The 20763-nt window shown below is 40.2% G+C and overlaps 1 protein-coding gene across 1 annotated transcript; it reads left to right on the top strand.

Moving 5' to 3' along the window:
* The first annotated feature begins 4102 nt into the window (after positions 1–4102).
* Positions 4103–20180, top strand: LOC104259806 (Y+L amino acid transporter 2). The gene is made up of 9 exons (XM_009815318.2): positions 4103–4604; positions 10346–10471; positions 13209–13353; positions 14339–14462; positions 15225–15328; positions 15625–15721; positions 17111–17260; positions 19129–19312; positions 20050–20180. Exons 1-9 carry the CDS (start codon positions 4103–4105, stop codon positions 20139–20141), a joined length of 1524 nt encoding a protein of 507 aa, XP_009813620.2. The 3' UTR covers positions 20142–20180.
* The last annotated feature ends 583 nt before the right edge of the window (positions 20181–20763 follow it).

Here is a 20763-nt window from a genome sequence, read left to right as displayed (position 1 = left end):
CCTATCTGTGTTCTCAAGGCATTCTGCTTTTTCTCTGATGGGAAAATTTTCCTCCATTTATTGAGGCAGCGCCTAAGGAAGAGCAGAACTTGTATGAAAACAGGGTTCTGAAGTTCTGTAGTAGAGATCACTTGCTGACACAAGGTACAGGCAAGTGTTTGCAGCTGTTTCATTTAGCCTGCTGCAGCCTCTGAGGCACATTGGCGTGTTGATGCCTGTCTGAATCTCTGATTTCCAGAGAGCAATAACTCTTTCTGCTTGTCGCAGTCCATGGGACCAAGAGAGCAGGGACCTTCCTTCATGTCAGGAATCTTTTATGTCTTGCTCTTCAGACTTCATACACAAAAGCTACTAAAATATCTGTACTTATATTTTTGATGCCATAAAGTTTTATTATTGCAATAGGGTTAGCCTTTAAATACTTAACCATGCTAAAGCAGAATGCCAGAATGCAAAGACCCTTCCTTTTTTAATTACTGCAAAAATTAAATTTTTCCATTCTCAGGAAGCCACTCTGAATTCCTCCCTGCTAGAGGATTCACCGTAAGGATTTGTTATCTATTATAATACAGGATTTTCCATCTGAAAATGGCCATCCCCCTGTAAGAAGTCAACTTATTACAGCTCTGATGGTTGTCCCCAGCCCATAAGCGCTCCCAGACCTTAGCTCGTTCTGGCTCTCACTTGGATTATGTGCACCCTCAAAATGTGACCTACAGAGATGCCCAAGTGACAGAGAACAGAGTCATGCTTGAACAGCTAGGCTTCTTAGCTTAAGCTTTTTGGCACACCAGTTCAAGGCAGAAGCACCAGTGATGGTCCCAGAAAGGGGAGATGGTAGCATGAGAATGAAGTGACAGTGATGATAGTAGGGCAGGACTATGGGCCAGGTTCAGTAGGAAAAAAATAGCAGAAGCTATAAATGAGGGAAAGGGTTAGGCCATGGCAACAGACATTGGGCATATCCTCAAATTGTTTTCATCATTGCATGGATTGTAACAGCAGTAAATTCTTTACATATTTGACAAAAAAAATCTTCTCTTTTGCTATTATACAGGAAGATCTGTACAGAAGACCATTTCCTATATTCCGCTAATTTTCTTAATAGCATGAAGACTTTGCTGAGAACTAACATAAGTCCTGCCACAGTCAAATCTTGTTTATTTAAGGAAGACATAGTCCTGGATAAAGAAATCAATAACAGCTTCAACATTGTGACCCCACTGAATGAAATCAGTGCACTGTCAAAGCTAGTGGCAATATTGCTATCTGCTTGGGTTGGAAGGGGGGGCGGGGGCAGGGGAGGGACAGGCAGAAGCTGTTTAGAAGATTTTGTTCTCAAAATGCTACTTTCTTGCAGATTTTCAGCTTATATAACTTGGTGTAACTTAACTAGAGTGAAGTTACACATCTTGATTATGGAAACTGAATCTCTTATCATTTGATTCTCAGGCTGTACCTATCGTGGACTTAATTTGGTGTCTCATTAAAAGTTTTGCTCACGTGATATTTCTCAAAGTACAGAAGTTTGAACTGTTTCTTCTTCTAACTGTTTTATCTTTCACAATGCTTTCATCCATAGTCACTTATTTATGAAAGAAATATTTCCCTACACAGCTCTGGTTACACATTTTTAGAGATCTGAAATAATCTTTTGTTGGCACAAGAGAGAGGAAAAAAATATGCAAAACATTGTGTTACTTAAGAAAATAATTTAATCTTTACCTTTGTGCTCTTTTGAAAGCTACAAATTGTAAAAGTTCTACTAGACTCAAGTAGCATTGCCAGTTTAAAAGCTCAGATTCCCTTTAGCTGCCAGGTCATCCGTACCAGACATCGAAGTTCAAGTTTGATATCATGTATGCAAGTTACCTGTACTATCGACAACCTACTAATTGCATTAAGTATCCTACTTTACAGGAAAATAACTTTATCTCATTTATCAGTGAGACTTCATTTCAGGAAAACTGACAGTCATTTGTTTTGATCGCTACTTGCATAGCTCCACATTCACATCTCCTCGGGAACAGCTGCATTTTAAATTCTCGCTCCCTTTGAGCTGTACCCACTTAAACATTTGTGCATTTTGGCTCAGAGCCAGAGGTCTGAATGACCCACATTTAAAAATTAAAAAAAAAGTTTTTTAAAAAAATCCCAGATTAGGCACAAAAAGCACAGGTGATTTTAAACCAGCTCTGCTGCCAAAGTAATATTAATGCAGAGTTCTGCCCAAATTTCTAGCATGCTGCTGTCCTGATGGGCTCTCCGGACAGCTGCAATCACGGGAGCAGGTTTCTGCCAACATTTCACATAGCCATGGAAAGCAGAAATGGAGCTTGGAGGTTCTGGAAGTATTAGCTCGTATTTCAGTGGGGAGGGGTGGTGTATGTGACTTCTTTTTCCCTCCTTTCTTTCACACAAGCAGAAAAATTGCATTAATAGTAGGAAATTGGCAATACTTATAATGAATTTTAGGGAAGATACATGACTGGTGTATTGGATGCCTGAAATTCCTCCCCCCAGACCAAGGTGACATTTTTTATTCTTAGAGGGATAAAGTGAGAAGTGAGAGGAGTCACCCATGTTTGAAGAGGCGGTCAGCAAAAGATGGGAGACTCAGCAGTTATGCTTGAACACCTACATCAAGAATTAATATTTAACTTTACTCCAGTGTTCCCACAGTGCTCCTGCAGTTAGAGAAAGTGCCATTGGGATGAGAAAAGCATTTAATCTTTAAAGAGAGTTTGACATCTTTTAATCTTTAATCCTCATCAGGCTTCATTAGTTATTCAATCAACTAGGAAACTGAGTTGCACCAAAAAAAGCTGGAAAAGAACACATATAATTACAAATTATTCAGGGCTGCTGAAACAGACATACTTTAAAAAGGAAAGCAAACCTTTTGGGAATTTTGGGGAGGGCAAGTTGGTTGTTTTAAACTGGCCATTGACCCACGTTTTAACAAAGTAAATTTGTGATCAAATGTTTTCGGCCAGTGTCGCTTGGAGGAGCTTTGTTCTACTCAGAGAACTTGGCTTTAGCTCATGGGATTTTGAGGAATTTTTCTTTGGAAGTGTTTTAGACTGTGTGTGGAGGCGGGAAGGGAAGCAGAAATAAATTTCTTTTGAGACAGGCACAAAAAATCCATTTTCTAAGTAAGCATCGTTATGAGTCAGCAGGAACCAAGAATTGAGACTGTCGCTGCAGTCCCAGCAGTTACATTTCCCTTCCCCATCCATGAGGATGAATCCTCAGCGCAAGAGGGGTGCGATGCGTGCACAAGGCTGGTTTATTGATACAGCTATGCAGTTACATAATTTTTCCCAGCTCCCAGCATGCTTGGATCCTGCCCTGTGAGCACCGGAGTGGGAAGCTTTTACAGTCGTGTTTTGTTGGACTCCCTTATACAAATGTGTTCCAGGAACAGGGTGTTCAAAACTCAATCCCTATGCATGCTAGTGGCTTCTACCCAGAAATCAAGTGAGGTTAATAACTAAACAAGCTGCATTATTCACTGCAGCAGCAACCTCATCTCTAGGAACAGCTAAAGCTCTTTTCTTTATCCTCATATTAGCATTAACCTCCTGAGGCTGGAGTTTTTGAGTATCTTTTTCCCTCTGTTCTCTTGTGTTCCTCAGCAGATAATTTTCAGATAGGTGTGATTTGATGAAACAAGTAATAATGAAATAAAGTTCTTCCTGGGATGAGAGCAAAATTTAGGGAGAGGTATACCTGTAGCGGACACTCCAGCTGTAATAGAACATGTTTCCAGGGTACAGTGTCTCCTTCTTCCCTAAGATAACTTCAATAACATAACGTAGAATTACAATTCAAGATAAATAATAAAAGTGAACTGAGATTTCATTAAAGCTTCAGGATCTATAACCAAGGACAGTGGCCTCACATTTATCCATTAAAAAGGTATGGAACAGTGAAAGTTAGGAAAATTCACTAGTATGTGGTTCCTGGACTGGTAAAAGCAGGCACGTTGTTCTTTGTACCGTTTATGCCTTGTATGCTAATTATCTTATCCGTGTCTCTGATGCCATATGTGTTACAAAAAATGTTCTCTCCTTCTGTTTTCAGGTAATGATAGTTGAGGATGCCACCCCCCTGGCGAATACGCTGCGATAAAAAATCCAGAACTAAGAATGGAAAAGCTGAAATGGACAATATGGCAGAGACTAGTGAAAAAATGCAGATGAAAAAAGAAATCACGCTACTAAATGGAGTTTCTTTAATTGTAGGGAACATGATTGGCTCTGGGATATTTGTATCACCCAGAGGTGTTTTAATGTACAGTGCTTCCTATGGACTCTCTTTAGTCATCTGGGCACTTGGTGGAATGTTTTCGCTGTTCGGAGCTTTGTGTTATGCTGAATTGGGAACATCCATCGTTAAATCTGGAGCCAGTTATGCCTATATCCTGGAAGCATTTGGTGCCTTTGTGGCCTTCATCAGACTCTGGTCTTCCTTGCTAATTATCGAACCAACAACTCAGGCAGTGATAGCAATCACATTTGCTAACTATATTGTTCAACCAATTTTTCCTCATTGTGAGCCACCATATGATGCCGTCAGGTTGATTGCAGCTGCTTGTATATGTAAGTAAAGTAATGATTCCTAGAAGTCAAGAACTATAATTGCGGATGCCCAGAGAGATTTTTCTGAATTTCTATTCCTTCGCCTTCTGTGAAAGTAATTATTGCCTCTCTAGAACATGTTCTTAGGAACTAATAATCTTTTATTCATATGGATTTTATTTGGGGCTGGGATTATTAGAAGGGAGAGGAGAATTACAACAATTTGGTTGGAGGAAACTATGACTGATGAATATAGTTACATATACCTCTATGGATCATTGGCCTAATTGGCAGCCCACATTTGGTCCATGCTCTCTCTCCCCTATTTCTTGCAAGTCACAAAAAATTAACAAAAAAATCTTAAAATCCATACGGAATTAAAAATACTCTGCCTAATATGAGTGTTGTTTCTAGAGAAATTGTGTAGTGTAATCAGACACTCTGCAGAGCTGACTTCTTCATGACTGTATGTCCTAGGTGAACACAGGGATAAACATTACAAATCTATCCTCCAGTAGATGGACTGTATTCAAATTCTTTTCCGTATAAATACAGATTTGTCAAGCTAGGGTATGCATTCCTTTGAGGCTGTGCTATAGCATAATCTTTTAAAAATGGCTTAAATTGTAAAACTCAACAAAAACTTCCAAAAGGATAAGTAATTTTAATTTAAGATAATATAATGTATACTGACAATTCTGTTAGATAGCCCTGACTCTTGCCACTGTGATGCAGAGGAAGTTCACTCCTGAAAAAGGCTCCATGGTATAACTTTAGACCATCATGACAACTCAGCAGCCTAAAAGGCAGCTAACCCTATTCCAAAAGACTCTATCAGCTGAAATTCTCCACTTGCACAGGAAAGCAGTCACTTATTAGATAAATTTTTTTTTTCCACAGTGTTCTAGGTGCACCTCATGAAATCCTGACACTTCAGAGTAGTCTTCAAATGCTGATATTTATCTAAGGCTTCACTTTCTTAGTTATTCTTGCTGTAGTCTTCATGTGAATCAACTGTGTGCTCTAGTACCTCTGATTTCTGAGCTGATGCCCCAGGTGTGGTTGACAGCTGCTGCTTTCTCATACAGCAAATTATTTGCCTCACCCCTGATTACGCTTCTAACAAGCATTTTGAGTAGCAACACAGATTGCTGGAAAAATTACAGTTTATTATATTAACTATGATATGCGATTTAGCAGTGTCAGATAGCATATTTATTACTAGCTTGAACAATTTTGATAAGGCTCAGTAGCATGGATTTAATTGGCACTTCACCAACATAGTGGGGAGAACTTATTTAAATCCATATATTAAGAAGAATTTACTGGGAATTCCATGGCAAGATCCCATTGCCTTGAATCTAATTAGACTCTACAGCACATGATACGTATCATGTCATATATACCTCCAGTAAACATATCCTTTGCAGTGTTTCAAATAGCACTTTGTAGCATCACAAATGACTCCTAAATGTTCAGCATTAAAAATTTTGGTTAACACTTACTTTATAACTTTTAAAAAATAACCTCATAATTCCGACAGTTACTGATATATGCTACTGTACTTTTAAGAAAGAGGTATATGCTTGAGTTCTACTACAGAGATTTTTTAAATTATAGAGCATAAAAACTTATTTCAATGTATATGCCACATTTAGAATCATAGAATTGTAGAATAGTTTGGGTTGGAAGGGACCCTTAAAGGTCATCTAGTCCAATGCCCCCTGCAATGAGCAGGGACATCTTCAAACAGATCAGGTTGCTCAGATCCCTGTCCAAACTGACTTTCAATGTTTCCAGGGATGGGGCATCTACCACCTCTCTGGGCAACACATTCCAGTGTCTCACTACCCTCACAGTAAAGAATTTCTTCTTTATATCTAGTTTAAATCTACCCTCTTTTAGTTTAAAACACTTACCTCTTGTTGTATCGCTACAGACCCTACTAAAAAGTCTGTCCCTATCCTTCTTGTAAGGCCCCTTTAAGTACTGAAAAGCCACAATAAGGTCTCCCCGGAACCTGCTCTTCTCCAGGCTGAACAACCCCAACTCTGTCAGCCTTTCTTCATAGGAGAGGTGTTCCATCCCTCTGATCATTTTTGTGGCCCTCCTCTGGACCTGTTCCGACAGGTCCATGTCTTTCCTGTGCTGAGGACTCCAGAGCTGGATGCAGTACTCCAGGTGGGGTCTCACCAGAGCAGAGTAGAGGGGCAGAATCACCTCCCTCAACCTGCTGGCCATGCTTCTTTTGATGCAGCCCAGGATATGGTTGGCCGCCTGAGATGCAAGCACATATTGTGGGCTCATGTCCAGCTTTTCATCCACCAGCACCCCCAACTCCTTCTCTGCAGGGCTGCTCTCAATCCCTTCATCCCCCAGCTTGTATTGATACCAGGGGGTGCCCCAGCCCACGTGCAGGACCTTGCACTTGGCCTTGTTGAACCTCATGAGGTTCACATGGATCCACTTCTCAAGCTTGTCCAGGTCCCTCTGGATGGCATCCCATCCCTCAGGTGTGTCAACCGCACCACTCAGCTTGGTGTCCTCTGCAGACTTGCTGAGGGTGCACTCGATCCCACTGTCTGTGTCATTGATGAAGATATTAAACAGTACTGGTCCCAATGCACACCACTGAGGGACACCACTCGCCACTGATCCCCACCCAGACATTGAGCTGTTGACCACTACCCTCTGGATGTCACCATCCAACCAATTCCTCATTCACGGAACAGCCGATCCATCAAATCCATCTCTCTCCAATTTAGAGAGAAAGATATTGTTCGGGACCATGTCAAAGGCCTTACGGAAGTCCTAATAGACAACGTCCATAGCTCTTCCCTTGGCCACTGATGTATTCACTCCATCATAGAAGGCCATTAGGTTGGTGAGGCCATGCTGGCTGTCTCGAATCACCTCCCTGCCCTCCATGTGCCTTAGCAGAACTTCTAGGAGGATCTGTTCCACAATGTTCCCAGACACAGAGGTGAGGCTGACAGGTCAGTAGTTCCCACGGTCCTCCTTTCTACCCTTTTTAAAAACGCTTGCAATGTTTCCCTTTTTCCAGTCACCAGGGACTTCACCTGACTGCCATGACTTTTCAAATATCATGGAGAGTGGCTTGGCAACTACATCAGCCAACTCCCTCAGGACTCTGGGATACATCTCATCAGGCCCCATAGACTTACGTATGTTCAGGTTCCTCAAGTGGTCACAAACCTGATCTTCTCTTACAGTGGGAAGGACGTTGCTCCCCCAGTCCCTGCCTTGAGGTCCATCCACTCAAGAGGTGTGGGAAAAGGGGTTGCCAGTGAAGACTGAGCCAAAAATTTGTTGAGTACCTCAGCCTTCTCCTCATCCGTTGTTACCAGTTTGCCCGTCGTGTTCATCAGGGGCAGGGGGTACACTTTCTTTGACCTTCCTTTTCTGGCTGACATACCTATAGAAGCCCTTCTTATTATTCTTTGCATCCCTTGCCCAGTTCAGCTCCAGCCATGCCTTGGCCTTCCTGACCCCAACCCTACACAACAGGGCAGTGTCCCTATACTCTTCCCAGGACACCTGTCCCTGCTTCCACTGCCTGTGCATTTCCTTCCTGCCCTTTAGTTTCACCAGCAGGTCTCGACTCAGCCATGCCGGTCTCGTGCCTTCCTTTGCTGAGTTCTTAGACCTGGGGATTGAGAGCTCTTGTGCTCTATGGAAAGCATCCTCAAAGCTCTGCCAGCTCTGTTCTGCTCCCTTGTGCCTGAGGGCAGTTTCCCAGGGGGTCCTGTTGACTAACTCCTTGAACAGCTGGAAGTTTGCTTTCCTAAAATTCAGGGTCCTGACTTTACTCTTTGCCTGACCCATAGCCCTCAGGACTGCGAGCTCCACCAGTGCGTGATCACTGCAGCCCAGGCTGCCTCAAATCTTGACATCGCTGATTAGCTCACCTGCATTGGTGACCATCAGGTCCAGTAATGCCTCCCCTCTGGTAGGGCTATTACCTGGCTTAGGAAGTCATCCTCAATGCACTCCAGGAGTCTCCTGGATTGCCTACAGCTCGCCCTGCTACTTTTCCAGCAGTTGTTGGGGTGGTTGAAGTCCCCCAGCAGGATGAGAGCCTTGGGGTGTGATGCCTCCTGTAGCTGGAGCAAGAAGGCTTCATCAAGGGGCTCACCTTGATCAGGCAGCCTGTAGTAGACACCAACCACAAGGTTCCCTTTGTTGCCTCTGTCTCTAATTCTCACCCATAAGCTTTCAACCTGCTTGTAGCTATTCGTCAGAGAGAGCTCTTCACACTCTATCCACTTCTCTATACGGAGGGCAACATCTCCGCCCCTTCTTCCTTTACTAGAGCAAGGTTTACAGAAGTCATTATTTACAGACATGTTTAAAATTATATTTAAACCTGACATTATATAACCTATTGGGGTTTTTTAATACCAGAATACAAACAAAATTCTGTCCCTCTTGCACAATATTGGTATTTTAATAGGAAATAGTGGGGGCAAATCAGGTCCTGCTTCTGTAAATAGTTCTATTATTACCTTGTCAGCTGGCAGGACACTCTGTCAAATATGCAGAGTCACTCGTGATAAAGAAGGCAAAAAGTTCTTTGAGCATCTGTGGGTTGATCCTAATTTCCTTACTATATAGAAAGGTTTCTAAATGGTTTTCATTTTAAGCATTACAAAACCCTTTTTATTCCTTTCAAAACTAATGTGTAGATTATAGGCAGGTCAAAGAAACAGAAGCAAAGACCAACAAGACTGCTAGAGAAGAAATAGCCAGTTCTGATCCATGCTTCAAAGCACTCTGGACTGCCCATGCCGTATTTGTCCTGCTCTCCTCCCTAGCAGCTGGGCTTCATACCTGGTACCAATGCATACCCTTACCTTTCCTTGTCTATCTCTGTTTTGAATTATGGACTTGCAAGAGAGGTAAGTTGCCCGTGATGCCATGTGTGTGTGCTAGAGCGAGAGGAGTTGGGCGCACGGCTCGGCCCCTGGCTGGACCTGCTGCCAGCCGAGCAGCAGCGCTCATCACAGTGCTTTATCCGCTCATTGGAATTTAACTTCTGCAACAAAACTGAATGCAAAGATTATGGCAGAAGGAGGAAAGGAGAACAAGTTAATCCCACCCACTCTCTGCAACCAACTACTTTATTATTTCTATTGGATTCTGTCAAAATTGAGTCTTGAGAGAACTCTGTAAGTAACTACTTCTGTAATCTTCAGTCTCCAGGTCAAAGCGTGAATGCCACAGCTTCTCAGCCATGGGCACAGAGTAACAGCATGCTGGCCTGGCTCAATTCAGTGTCTTGTCCACAGCACCCAAACGTTTTGGTGCAGAAGCTGTCCTTACTCTGTACGTAGACTAGAGCTTGAATCAGCATGGAGAACTTTGGGAAAAACTTCAATTCAAATAAAGGATATAAAGAAATCTTACCTTCTGCATGTGAGCAACTCTGTTGACATTAATAAAATTTAAAGATTATTTAAAAGAAGCAGGAGTTAATCCTAAAATTCAGAAACTGATGTGATGTGAAATGTGATGTCTTACCTACTGTCATGAAAACAGTATCCTTCAGAAAAAGATTGTGTAAATTTTAAACCAGGTATTTCATTCATTTTAATAAATCTACGTGGTCCTGAAATGGTAAAATTTGATTCTGTTTTTTTTCCTTGAAAAAGGGGTGGTATCTGGAAGGATGGCTTTGAAATATGCTTTAAGTCATGTAAAAGATACAGTGCTCCTCTCATGCGTATTCTTTTTCTCTTCAGGTTCTTTAACATTTATTAATTGTGTTAATGTGAAGTGGGGAACCCGTGTACAAGATGTTTTCACATATGCAAAAGTTATGGCTCTTATCTTGGTGATATCTGTTGGCCTTTACAAAATTGGTAAAGGTAAGAATAATTTTCATTTACTTAAATTCTTAAAAATGAACCTTACATGAATTTTAAAATCTGTGCAGGAAGATCAGACTCCTTAAGACTTACATATGTAATGTGGATTATTCTGGAAATACTTGTCTGCCATAGAAAGATAAGAGGAATTTTATGGCTCGTTAAGCTGTGGGGGTTTAATTATTCTTCTGTCCTTAGTGCGGCAAACCAACACACGCGTTCTGCATTGCTCGGGCTGAATAGCAAATAGCAGCTGAATTAACATCAGTTTAGTGCTAACTAGTTTAAAGTCGGCCTCAGTGTCTCTGACTCATGCTTGTGAAAGGCTAGCATTGCTACTTGTCCTGTGACAGGACAGCACAGCAGAAATTGCCAGACGCGTCCTTCGCATCGCTCTTCACCCCCTGCTCTCACTGCCCTGCCCGTGGCAGAAAGCTGCCGCAGCACCCTGCAAGGGGAGAGGGTCAGGGAGGGAGGAACTCATCCTTTCCTTCATTAGTGAGAGGGCATGCTTGTTCCTAGAAACAAGGGAAAAGACTGTAATACCTGTGGTCCTATGAATCACTGTGGTACCGTAAGACATCACAGGACAGATGAGCCACCCTGTATCAGCAGTAACTGGACTGAACTGAATACACTGAAAAGCTGGAGACTAGTTTATTCCGGTGCTACCTCTGATCTTTGCATATGACAATAAATTTGATTTTATTAATTTGGGCCTCTTGGCCCAAATTGGAAGAGACAGTGAAGTCTCTTCCAACTCTAGTTCTGTTGCCTAGTTACTAAGGTTTCTTCATTTTTCTTTCCCATGAAATTCTTAAATAGCCGTTGTATCTTTTTTCACTTGAAATAAAGATGGTTTCCCCTCTTCAGTTTAGGAATTGTCTTTCTCCCCTGCTGAAACTAGCTTATAAAACCTAACGAGCATGCTTGCTTTTCCATGCTTGCTGGCCTTCTCTTTTCCTTGGCTGCAGTTGCATCAGCTGTTACACTGTAAAGCTACACCAGACTTTAAGAGAGCTTTTTTATTTAGCCATTATCCATGCATGTCAGTTGTCACTGGTTTGTCTAAAGAAATCTGAACAAACGAACCTAGTCCTAAGGACAGGAATGTAAAGATGCAGAGGGAAAGCATTGCTTAAGGGCCACAGTTACATGAAGGAGTAGTTCCCCTTGTAAAGCTGCTGCAGTTTTACAAAGGTGTGAGTCCATGATGTCACCCCTAACAGCACTTTTGCCCTGTTCCCACAGTCACAAATTTACCCGTGCTTTCAAGTCGCCTCCTTCAGAACTCCCAGCCTGCTCGCTGGCATGCACCTGCCACGATGCAGTTTGGCCCAGGGGCCGTTCCCTCTACTCCCGCATTCATATAGCCCATGCCGGTTCCTTTGAGTTGCTCTGTGGGGTCAGGGAGGGTCAAGGCAGAGAGGAAACACAAATGTGAGGAACACAAAATGCTGAGGGCTTTTAATGGTAGTAAAGGTCTCATCTGTTATTTGTTTAAGCAGAACAGAGCACTTAAATACAGAAAGGACTGGGAGGAGGAATGATGTAGACTTCTGCAAGAAGCTGTGATCCGGTCAATGCACTCTTTTAAACTCAGCAGCTGTTTTAATGAAAAGAACAGTTATGACATTTTAGCCCTACCATATTCCTTCTGATGTGCTCAGACATGCCTCTTGTTTTAAAATACTGTGAATGTATCTGATTTTGAATATGAGCTGTCTTTAGTAAAAAAATGTTTTCTTGGTCCTTTTGGATTTTTCTTTCTTTTCCTTCCAAACATTTTCTTCCCCAAAGAACTACATCTCGTATCTTCACCTTCCTCATTTCAGACGGTCTCCTGGTAGTTACTGCTCTTCAAAGACTGGATTCGTTTTGTGGTATCAATAAACTCTTTAGTTTAACCACAGGATGAAGTTGTTTCATTTTACAACAAAGACCTCACTTTCTTCCCTAATAGACGTTTCAGCATGTTTCTGTCTTCCTTAATCCTTGACCCACTTCCATTTATATTAGACAGTTGACTTTCCTTCTGCAAACTCAATTAGACCTTTTTTCCGCTTTCCAGAATCGCAGTGAAGGCTCACGCAGTTTCATTAACATTTCTTCTATTTTTCAGCATTCTGCAGGTTGTCATCTCAACCAATTGAGCTAAACTAGAAGAGAATTTTGAAAGGAAAGATGTTTCAAGTCTCCTCTCTTAATTTTGGGGACACCTTTGTGGGGCAGAGCATCCCACTGAGAACCATGCCTCCAGGATTTCCCCCTCCAGTAGCCACTAATTCATCTGGTGAAAACAAAAGCACAGATATGAGGAAGAAATATGAGACAGATTCAGGAACTGAAATTGGGTTTCCCAAGTGCCTCTGCCTGGCTGACAGGGCATAGCATGACCTCAGTATGGCTCCCTCCTTCTGTGGGCTAGTCAGCGATGCCAGGGGACGAGGACGCCGTGAATTCTGGTAGAATTACACAAGTCACATCCAAATAACAAACACGGGAAAACATCTTCTGCTGTCTCTCTGTACAAGTGTAGCTGTCCAAATGTCTGACTGAAACTTTTCTATTTGTCAAGTGAAAATATAAGCTGTGCACTTTTAGAAATACTAATGAAACCTGGATGCAGTGGGTTTTTATTTCCTTTTGGCTAGCTGAGGCTTCTAGTGTAGTGAGTGTCCTTCTACGTCGTAATCCTTGAAACCTAACAGGCAATTGGTACCTGCTGTTTGTACAGGAGAAACGGAAAACCTGAGAGCTCCATTTGAGGGTTCAGCAACAAACCCAGGGATGATAGCTCTGGCTCTCTACTCTGCCCTCTTCTCCTACTCGGGGTGGGACACACTCAATTACGTCACCGAGGAAATGCAGAATCCCGAGAGGTAAGCACGTGCTTTTCCTTTGAGGAACTCAGGTGTCCTGGTAAGACAGGTGATGGCAGGACAAGCCGCTCTGTATTTGTTTCTGACGGGAAATTAGTCAAACTATTTTCTCTGCAAAAACTTTCTTCTTTTCAAAAGAACAAGAAGTATGAGAATTCTTTCTGATTATTGTCCTCACTCACCAATTGTATCACACCAATAAATCATTTGTCTGCATATATGCATTTTACACCTTACACTTCAGACCAGAATTTTTAAAGGAGCAGAACAAATCCCTGCTGAAAGCAGGGAAAAGCAGGGGTCCATCTAGCCCTCTAAAATTCCCTACTTCTTTTCAGTCAGACAGAACAATTATTTTATTTTTCCAGGACTGGTTTCGCCACTAGTAGACTGAGATTGTGTCAGGTTTATGCCTGTTTCATCACGTGATCTTCAGCATTACTGTTTATGGGCAAAGTGTTCAATTTTGCTAAAGATGAAAGGTTAAGTAAAAAATAAGAAAGTCCACAGTAGCACTGGAAATATCATCTCCTCCCCCTCTGTAGGGATGTCAACCCTGTGGGAGTTGTGTGCCTCACCTGCTCAGACTGATATAGTCCACCTTGTCTTGGGACATGCATAGGTTATGAGTCAGAAAAAACATGCTACGATCAAGAAAACACCTAAATGTGCATTTAAATGTCATTGCTTAAGTGCTCTCTTAAATTGCTTCATATAAAAGACAGTATATAAAACTGAACAAGTATAAATGTACATTTTTTTTCTCTAAAACTTGTGACAGACCCACAAGCAGCCAACTAAGCTGCTTATGGAATTGTTCCACACATGGCTGCACGTTATTTTGTAACCCCACAATTACAAAATGATTAATTACAATAAGTGATGGAGGTATCCATTCACAAATGTTTGAATCTGGGAGCAGTCTTCTATTTAAATATTCCTTATTTAAAGGACATGAAATAATTTTGTCATTTTGCTTTTGCAGGAATCTACCTCTTTCTATTGCAATTTCGATGCCTATTGTGACTATTATTTACTTGTTGACTAATATAGCATACTACGTAGTGTTGGACATGTCAGCTCTCCTTACAAGTGATGCAGTGGCTGTGGTAAGTTGTATAAAATAAGTAAAACAAAAGTTACTGTGTGGATGAGACTGCAGAAAAAACTCAGGTAGCATACTTCTTGGCAAAACAATTGAAATATTTCCATGCTGAAGGTTGCTGCTTTGTTTTAAACTTTGTTTTCCTGTGAGAGTACCAGTATATTAGAAGGTGCGTTTAAAGAATATATCTAATAAATCTACTATTGTAAAATCCTCTTATATACTCCATAAATCCTGCTCCTAACAGTACTTAGAAGATGCTTTTGCAGGGCCAGACAGAGAAAGAGCTATGGAAAGTCTGGGTGGTTTAAGAACCAGGGTTTTTTGCTATCATACTAGTCATTCTAATGTACAGAGTGTGATGCTTAATGCTGCAGGATCCAGCAACATTTTCAACTCAAAAATGTGCAGTGAAATGTTTTTTAAAACCTTATCAATATTTCATACAAAAGTATAATTATAACTCATGGATTACTACAGTCAGGATTTCTCAGAATACATTAAATCCAATACATCATCTTCTATTATCTCATTGACTTGATCTAGGCTTAGAATTTTTTTAATGTTTTTTTAATGTATCTGCCATTTTTAGTTTGATACTGATAAGTTTTTCCAAATTCTAATTTCCCAAGTCATTATCGGGTGTCATAAGAAAGCACGGACTATGACACTATATTTGGGCTGGTGTGTTTTCATGAGAGTTTGTCAGGATTGTCTATATGCTTAACGTAACGGGCCTCACTGTTATTTTCTTTTTCTGTTACAGACGTTTGCCGGTGAAACCCTTAGTTATGCCAAGTGGATAATTCCTATAGCAGTGGCCATGTCTTGCTATAGTGGCTTAAACTCATCAATAATTGCAGCGTCTAGGTATGAAATATAAGATTTATAAGGAATTATTTATTACTACTCTGTATTCTTTACTACTGCATTGTAAAAGTGACACAGTTAATTTTTGCCACGTCAAGTTGTTCATTTATGATGGAAGGATTGTTACAATCTGACGTGTCTTCTCATGATAAGCACCAACTGATAAACTAAAGCCGCTTGAGAAGAGAGCAGCATTTACAACAGAGTAATAAAAAAATTAATGCTGCCTTTGTCAGAAAGCAACAAGCTATTCCTTGGCTCACTCTCTGGTTGAGTTTTCTTATTCTTTTTTTTAGGCTTTTTTATGTTGGAGCCAGGGAAGGACACCTCCCTGACAGTCTGAGCTTGATTCACATAAAGTGCTTCACACCAGTCCCTGCTCTCCTCTTCAATGTAAGTGACAGCCCGGCTCATGCCCGGCTGGCGCAGCCAGGGCTTCAGACCCAGGGAGTATAACACCTCAGCTCTGCTTGGTGTTTCTCCCAGGCTTCTCCTGCGCTGGAGACATCTTCCTCAAATGCCCACAATTTCTAAAACTCATTGGGGGGGGAAGGTGGTGTTATTTTTTCTGGTGGGGTTTTTTCAGTGGAAAGAGAATGGCTTGACATGCTCTCTGAACAAGATTAGTGAGAAGTACAATAGCATTACTTAGAAAACAGAGAATGGCTAAATATGTAACAGTATAGACAGGAGTTGTTTAAGTCTTTGTGTGAGTTTTCAGAGTGTCACTGGAGAAGAATATGGCAGGAACATCTCTCAGACCCTGCCGCAGGCTGATTTCTAGGACTCTAGTTATAACAGAAGTGACAAAGCACTTAAAATTAAATTCCTACTGTTGGATGCCTATAGCCATATTGACTTTGTCCTGCTGTCACTATACAATTGAATCTTGTGACACAAAATTGAGGAACCATAAGCTATAGAATTAGTGCAAATTATTTTAATAAATAATCCATAAATCTAACAGATTAAAATACGGGGGAGGATATGCACAAACAGGGAAGGTGGAATTGTTCAAAAGCATTTCCCTGCTGTTTATTTGAACATCTGTTTTATTTGGTGTCTTCTGTTGCCCTATGTTACATATAGTTTATGAATAGATCATATCAGTCCTGTTCGACATCAAATAATTTACTAAAAGTTATAATCGCATTATGAATACTCTTCTCAGAGGGATTCTTTTTTCACCAATAAGATGAGCTATACTCCCTTTATACACCACCATTCACATTTTTCACAGTGAAGTTTTCTTCTGCTCATCTGTTAAAACAGACATTAAATTCCTGGTATTTTAGGTCTTTCCATGCAGGCAGTATAGCGTACCTGCATACCACAGAATTTACTCTAATGGTCTCAATGTATGAGTGGACTGTGAGAGCCTCCAACAGTGAAACTAAATTTAAAGTTTGCTTTCAAACTGAAGCCCATCAAAACAGCAGAGTAAGGCGCTGCCTACAGAAAGCTTCTTAGCAGCCGTCACCATAGTGCAGTAGAGTCTGGGGCTCCTCATCTGGCCTTCTTAGGAGGGTGCTGGTGCCGAAACATAACTTCACAAACTAGACACCTCTTCAGCCAAAGGTGGTGGTCTCACTGCTACCTTTAAGGAAGAGATACACAGCACATTTGCAGATTTCTCAGAGTTTTAAGTACATCCTTCTTGCAAGGACCTGATCTCCTAAGTGCAGACAAAGACATTGCCATTTTATAATTTATCTACCTCTTTATTTTATAAGACATTTCTTTATTTTCACATTAAAAAGTCTTTGCTTTTATTATCTCTAGGGCTTAATGACTTTGCTCTATCTCCTTGTGGAAGATGTTTTCCTCCTCATTAATTACTACTGCTTCAACTACTGGCTCTTTGTGGGTCTGTCTATTGCAGGACTGATATATTTGAGATATACTCAACCGCATAGACCACGGCCTATTAAAGTAAGTAAACAAGAGAGGAAACAAACCCTAAAAGCCAGCTAATGCACGTATTAATGTGATCCTTAATACCACAATCGCAACTTTACCAGTTATGTTATAGGCCATTTATCAGCCATAAAAATCCTTTCAACATACAAGATAAGAAATGAAGGAGCAAAACCCATTTGAGTTTCCACAAAAACATCTGTTCTGGTACTTTTGCTGTGAGGTTGAAATTATATTTACCATTTCTTTTTCCTTTGATTCAACCTTATAACTATCTTTATTTCAAAATAAATAAGGAATAAATAAATGCCTGGGGTTCTTAGCCCATCCTGGAACAATTTCCTTTTGTACTGTTCACAGCGGACCTCAGAGAGCTAGTGATGGGGGCTCCAAAGAGGTTAATACTTTGATCAAACTTACATGACTTAAATTCAGCAAAATCCCTCCAAAGCCCGTAAATGCCCAAAATTCTGCTTATGCAGAAATTCAAAAGTTTGAATAATGAAATATATTTTGATTGTTCCCTCCCACCGCATAGTGGTCATAGACAATAAAATGCAAATTTAATGATTGACTGCAGAAGAATGTCTGGCTATCAGGAGAGGGAGACTTCACAGAAACAAAGTGCACCTAAAACTTGTTTCTAACTTTAATCCAGTGATTGTCCAGGAAGCAGGGACGGAAGTGTACAGCTTCCCCAAGCACACAAAACCAAGTGCTGGCTCCTATTTCACTGCACTTTGTTGGCTCCATGACCTGCATTTTGACTCTGCAGTGATGCAGTAAAAATTATGAGAAATCCATATTAGCACCCAATCTAAACGTTTCTTCCTTGTCACTTCCTAACCTCCTGCACCATTTTTACCAACACATTTTTTTGCATTTAAGTGTAACATCCTGCTTATAAAAAACCCATGGTGCAAGCAAAGGCATAAAATATCCTAAGCACCTACTGCTAGAAAACTTGCCAGTCTTCCAGAGCAGACCAAATTTTCCTGAAGCATGTTCACACTTCATTTCCAAACTCTCCCCCAAAATATATGGAAGATAAAGATTAAATCTTGCCTTATTGGCAGTTTTACTACTGACTCTACTAAAGCAAGTATTACAATCGGATTATAGATAATGACTGTTGAATTCCTACCAGCATTTGCCAGCTTAGTCAACGTCACAACTTCGCATACACTTTTTCCTTTTCTAAAACATAGCAGTTGGTTTTCATCAACTTATATTTTTAACCTTTGTAAGGAAAAATGAGTATTTATACCTGTAATCTCTCCAGAGTTTCAGCTGTATTTAAATGTCAACTCCTGGACTCTTGAGAAGGCTTATTACTACTGCCAGTGAAAAATATTTTAGTGAAAAATAAATCCATAAAGACGTTATTGCAACTTCCCTTATTTGTGGTATGATATTTGTTAAGTGCCCGGGCAAAATGATTGAAAATCAGTCCATTAGTTCTGTGGCATCAACATCGTAGCTGAAAGTCTAGCTGAGTTAGTTCCCAATCAAAATTACAATTAAAAATTTGCAGTTGAAGTTAGAGGGAAAACTACCTATTACTGCTCAGTTTTAAAGTACTGCTCTCAAAGATTGATTTCCTACTAACTGGAAAGGAATTGAGCTTGTGCAGGCCTGAAAACAACAAAATGGTCAGATACTCAGGTGTGTACCAAATAAGAGGCTCTCAGCAGCATACACAGAAGCTAGCAAATTGTACTGACTGTAGACAGTCAAGATTCAGTACATAGTAGTAATATAGTCAATAGCTATATTTTTATTATTGACATGTCTAACTACAATCTGCAAAGCCTGACATTTTTACAATAGCGTATTTACTGCATCTTTTAATAAATGTTGGATTTTTTTTTTTGTCTCCACAGCTTAACCTCTTCTTCCCTATAGTATACTGTTTATGTTCCCTTTTCCTGGTCATAGTTCCTCTCTACAGTGACACAATCAATTCCCTTATTGGCGTTGGTATTGCCCTCTCAGGCATTCCTGCATATTATTTGGGAGTCTATCTGCCAGTTGAAAAACGACCTAAATGTCTACAGTGGCTCTCTGGTAAGCAACATCATCTTGTCCTAGTCAGTGTGCCAAAATCTTGAATGCTTTGTCAGAAGAAAGAAAGAACAATTTTTCCTAGAATCCTTTTTCTTATGAAGTTTTGCTATACTTTTATGTATGGCATGTCTGAGATCATCTGCTTCATCACATGGTCCTGAAAACAAACCCATGCATACGTGTACAAAACAGTCCAATACGTGGATATAATATGGTCATCTAATATTTGTGGTGTTGAGCCATTTCAATACTTTGGCTCAATAAAAGCCATGTAGGATTGTGAAGACATAATGCATGCAGTTTGATAACCTGGAAGGCAGAAATACCAAGACATCATTGCTTCACTTTCTGTCCAAGGAATGGAATATCTGAATCAGAGGATTCCATGCATTTTCATTAATTATGAAATAATGAATTATTGGCCTGAAGGGTAGTTTCCACTCCTCAAATTCAGGCAGTCTTGAAAAGCAAAACTTTAATATTTTTATTCAGTTTGAACTCAGCTATCAATCTGACAATTCAATGAAAATGTTTATGAAAGTCTGATTAAACAAGACTTTCTGTTTAATTATTGAGCTCCTTTTGCCTTTAGCTATTTATAACGTGCTTAATCCAATTGATTAAAGTGTTTTAAGATTTTCCTAATATCTGTCTATCGCTTTCAAATCCTCAAAATCTATAGATTTGTCTAAGATATATTATAACTTTGTCTCACACTTTTTTGCTATGTATTACAGCTACAACAACAAAATACGTTCAGATGCTCTTCTACTGTGCTCTGTCAGACCTGGACAGAGACTTGGAACCTACAGCAGCTAAGAGTAAATAGAGTTGCCTTGACATTGAGAGTTGTGCCTTGACATTTCATATCTGGAGCAATTTTTATCATCTGAAGTTCTCCCCATGTGTTCAGTTATACTAAAGCACTAACCACTGTACTATGCATCAGTTTGATGTCTGTAATTTGTGCTTGTTTTATAAACCACTCTGTTTTACAGGATTTTTTTTTTAAAAATCTGTTTGTTAATAGTGAGTTATCATGTAACGCTTGGAAACTATAAAGCACTGTATGAACAAACATTTATTAGTAGATAAGTTGTAAGTATTAGATTAATTGCAAAATCATAATAAAAACTATCAGGTCTAGTCACAATCCTAACAAATAAATTGTTAATCAGAACAAAAGACAGGCCAGATATTTGCAACATTCAAAACCTGAGTTGGGAAGTAGAAGCCACAGCGTACTTCTAAAAATATAACTAAATTCTTAGCCAAAGTAAAAAATCTTTAATTCAAACTGGTAGACATGCTTTGAGTCAATGTAGTATTAGTATTAAACTATTTTAATGCATAATTCCTGGCATACATAGTTTACCAAAAGGAGAAAACCAAAGGTTTTGGTCATTTAAATTCTGTGAGAAATTCTCATTTGACGATATCCCACATTCATT

The sequence above is a fragment of the Gavia stellata genome, chromosome 3 (assembly GCF_030936135.1).
Source record: "Gavia stellata isolate bGavSte3 chromosome 3, bGavSte3.hap2, whole genome shotgun sequence".
Lineage (NCBI taxonomy): Eukaryota > Metazoa > Chordata > Aves > Gaviiformes > Gaviidae > Gavia > Gavia stellata.
The sequence above is the reverse complement of the archived record's forward strand: the minus strand, read 5'-3'. Positions and strand labels throughout refer to the sequence as shown.

Coding starts and splice junctions, on each gene's coding strand:
- LOC104259806 (XM_009815318.2), top strand. CDS start 4,103: ATGCCACCCCCCTGGCGAATACGCTGCGATAAAAAATCCAGAACTAAG. Junction 14,463..15,224: donor CAAGTGATGCAGTGGCTGTG/GTAAGTTGTATA, acceptor TTTCTGTTACAG/ACGTTTGCCGGTGAAACCCT. Junction 15,329..15,624: donor TCAATAATTGCAGCGTCTAG/GTATGAAATATA, acceptor TCTTTTTTTTAG/GCTTTTTTATGTTGGAGCCA.